The 4,260-nt window shown below is 28.9% G+C and overlaps 1 protein-coding gene across 1 annotated transcript; it reads right to left on the bottom strand.

Annotated features, from left to right (window-relative positions):
• Positions 1-587: 587 nt before the first annotated feature.
• On the bottom strand, positions 588-4,260 carry LOC110652037 (GDSL esterase/lipase EXL3). The gene is made up of 5 exons (XM_021807528.2): positions 3,846-4,260; positions 2,761-2,891; positions 2,424-2,657; positions 1,012-1,267; positions 588-925 (listed from the first exon to the last, which is right to left on the bottom strand). Exons 1-5 carry the CDS (start codon positions 4,129-4,131, stop codon positions 729-731), a joined length of 1,104 nt encoding a protein of 367 aa, XP_021663220.2. The 5' UTR covers positions 4,132-4,260; the 3' UTR covers positions 588-728.

The following is a 4,260-nucleotide window of genomic DNA, read 5'->3' on the forward strand; positions in this document are numbered from 1 at the left end:
ATAATATATATAATTAATCATTTTATTAATAATATTAGTTAAAATAAAATAATTTTACTGATAATAATTATTAATTAATTTAATTGTTAAGGCAAAAAAGAAAAAAAAAAGGAAAAGATAACAAAAAGGTAATTTTCTTTTTTTAACTCGAAATCTATTATCACAGGTCAATAAATTTTTTCTTAAACAAAATTAAAATTGAGAGATTTTTTTTAATAAATTAAAGTTCAGTGACTGAAATTAAATAATCATACAAGTTGAAAGAATTTATCAATATATCTTAAATTTTGTTGACAATCATTTACGTATAGAGAGATAAGGTATATCATGAAATATGACGGTGATACGAAGAAAAAGATTGAGGAGATGAGATAAAAGAGCATCAAGGGCTTGTTGGATTGGTGAGCTTCATGCTCTTTTTTCGGCTGTTTGATTGGATGCGACGGACAAATATGAGACGATCAATTCCATCATGAAATCTTTTATTGGTCAAATAATTTTAAAAAAATCCTTAAAAAAATTAAAAATTTTAAAATATTTACTTGTTTTGTGGATTTTAATCAAAATGTTCAAACAAGTTTGATATATAAATAAGAACATAATAATTAATTTCACTTAAATGAGATTAAATCACAAATGCATTACACCATTATGTGATTCTCAAACGGATATCAAACTTTCAAATACATATATATGAAAACAGGAAGGAAAGAGAGAGGAGAGTATCATCAGCCGAACACATTCCCTGCTCTTTTGAGGATAAGAGTGATAAGGGTTTCGTAAGCCTTCTCTGTAGGATGATAACTATCCCAGAATACATATTTTGTATCATCTTTGCACGTTAATGGGTCAACAAAGCGATTGCAAAGGTAAGTCACCTCTATTTTTCCAGTGCCGCAGCATCCTTTTGTTGCCACTTCAAATCCTGTATACATCCACTCCAAAAATCATAATCTCATACCAGCTAGCAAAATCTTCTACTTATGATGATGTATTAAGCATTAAGCATACCATATTTAGCAGGATTTTGGATGAGGGAAATCAGTGGATTGTAGACGTCAAGATATATAAGATTGGAATCAGAAAACGTTGAATTCAGAGCATGGATAGCAGAGGCTAGCTTGGAATTGAAGAGGATTGCAGCTTTATTGGCATAGTCTAGGCATTTTCTTTTTAAGCCTCCACGTATAGTTCTCTGCGATGGTACACACCCTATTGGTGGTAAGCTCAGTACTCCAAATCTTCTTGCCCCAAGACCATGAAGTTCCTGTCAACGATTCTGCTCCTCATTAGATACACAGAACCAACAAATTAATTCAAAACTTGATACTGAATTTTAAAAAATGTTTACTAATTCAAACTTGATGCCGAAAGGTTTTATTAATAGAAAATGCACCTGCTTGGGTTTACCATTTCAAGTGGGGCATCTTCAGGGACATTTAGCCAACTTCTTGACTTCACATTTTACATTAATGGACCAATATTTAATTAGAATCCTAAAAATTTCTATAGTTGCAGCAACATAATTCTTCATATCGGGGTTTTTTAAATTGACTCCATCTATGCAGTAGCTAAGCTATCAATATAATCATTCGAAACAATTGGATTAATTTAATTTAAAATTTATATTAATTCAAATAATTATGAATCAGACTGAAACTGACCAGTATAATTCAGTGTAAAATTAATTTTTTATTTAAGAAACCTTTTTTTTTTTAAAAAAGTCTATCACTAAATTTGATTGATATTAGCTAAATTGAAATTGAATCAGAACTAGGGTAAGGTCTAAAATTGGGACCAAAATGAAATCTTTAATGTACTCTTGAATCAGAATTAGTGATTCCATCTTGGATTAAACCAGATCACCAACCAAATCTAAGTTTAATTGATTTGATTTCATAAAAATAATTTTTAAGATAAAATTTTTAAAAATCAAATTGAATTTACTAGACTGATTGATGGACTGATAAACGAATCTTTAAGTTTCATTTTACCAAACACCCTAAATAAGCCACCGGTAGCTACCCACTTAATTGGAAAGCATCATCAAGCTTTTCCCGTTAGTTAATGAGATGACCTGCTAGATAGGCAAACTAATAGAGTCTTGAATAATGGGTGCTATGTTGGAGCTAGATATTTAAAATCTATTTTTAGACCATATATAATATTTCTTTTATTTACTCTATTGTTCAATTTTAAATATTATAATAAATAATATATATCAGTTTTATTTTAAACAAATTATTTAAAAAAAATTAATTGAAATCTTACGTAATTATATTTAATTTTTATTTTTTTTGAAAATATTTTTTTTAAGTTAAAAAAGAATTAAATTTTAAAAATTGATTAAAACATTAATGGAATTGAATTGTTCTAAAATTTTAGATTCCTAATAAGGGATTATAACAAAGGTGATCATATACCTTGATAAAACTTGAAGCTAAGCTAACCAAGAAATCCGCATAGGAATCAATGGTGTAGTGAAATCGCCTAAATGGAGTAGTATAATAAGTAGTAAGAATATCGTTGGTTCCTGTGCAGATTATGAATATGCCTTTGGATACGATTGTTGCACTTCTTTCTTCTCCGACTGCTGAATTTATCTTTTTTATGTAATCTTTGAACTGTTGTAGTTGATCCGATAAGGTAAATGCTGGCTGCATGAATTCCAGAAAATGGAAACAACCTAGTTAATTATAATTAACAACAGAAATTTAATCGAAGTCTCGACACAGACAAGAAGGGAAGAGCGAAAATTACCGGAAGTGAGGATGTGATATTATCAAAACCATTACCGCCAGAGGCAAAGCAAACTCCAGTTAGGAGGTCTTCAGTCTGCAGGTTCGGATCAAGATAAGCCGGCAACAGTTTCTTTACACCAAATGCTTCAGCTGATGAAAATTTTTGCACAACATTTATTTTGAGAGTAAACTTTCTTTATGCATAAATTATTTAGCGTTCAATCATAGACTGTATTTATGAGACTATGGCCTCATTAATTTGGTATTCTGATTCAATATCAAAAAAGCATTTTTGAGAAGAAATATTATTTTAGATGCAGTTAAAATAATAGTTTAGAAAAATTATTTTTCTATTTTAATGTTACCATGATAAAAATATTTTAAATTTAATTTTTAATATTTTTTAATTAATATATTTTAAAAAAATATTTTTCTCAATGGCAATTTTAACAATAATAACAAATATATATTAAAATTTTCCACTGTCTAAGTTATTAAACTAAAATATGAAATGCTTGTGAGGATTTTTTTTTTTCATTACAATAAATTTCACTAAAAAAAGTAGAAACTTCAGCAGTGCATTTATGAATCTATTGCTAAATCCAAGACTAATAATAAGACTTAGTAATAAATTAGCAATAGATTAATGACATATTTATTGTTGATCCATCATTAATTCATTGTTAATACCTGTCAGTAATAAGTATTTATGAGACCAATAAATCCATCATTAAGTTTAAAACTGGCAACAGATTAATTTAATCGTAGCATAAACACTCATAGTTAACAGAAATAAGCAACGAATTTACTATAAATTCATCACCAAGTCATGATATTGGTGATGAATCTATAAATTCATCGCTAAAAAAAAGAAAAATGTGTTTTTGGTTTTGTTGTACATGCAAGCATTCCATTTATTGCTTAGTACTTAAAAAATACACTTAACAAATTTTGATTTTATATTAAATATGTTACGTTATATTAAACATGCATGCGTGCTTTTAGATTGATATTAAATTGACGTTTCATCATCTTGAAATGTATATGAAATGAATAAGAATTACACACGCAGAATATATAATATAAATAGTTAATTAAGACTACCTATAAAGTCGGAGGGGACCCTGCCATTGCTAAACCTTCCGGTTGGTTTTCCACCATTGAAATCTCTCCCATAAGGAGGGTAGTTGCACTTGGCAAGGGTTTTGATATTGTTGTTGTTGCCTGTATCCACTATAGAGTCTCCAAACACAAAAACTGCTGGAATCTTTTCATTGTTGGGCAAAGTTATGGTAGGGATTGCAGTGTTTAGGATAAATAAGCTAGTCACTAAGACAAAGAAAATGGTAAAAGAAGATGAATATCCAAGCCTTTCAAAGAGAAACTTCATGTTTTAGAAACAGTAAATGTGCTTCTTCTTCTTCTTCTTCTGGGCTATGAAAATTACTAGTAATAGAAGAAGTTAACACAATTTAGGACTCACCGATGCAATGATCATACCATTATATGTTGCTAGCTA

This window comes from Hevea brasiliensis, chromosome 16 (assembly GCF_030052815.1).
Source record: "Hevea brasiliensis isolate MT/VB/25A 57/8 chromosome 16, ASM3005281v1, whole genome shotgun sequence".
Classification (NCBI taxonomy): Eukaryota; Viridiplantae; Streptophyta; class Magnoliopsida; order Malpighiales; family Euphorbiaceae; genus Hevea; species Hevea brasiliensis.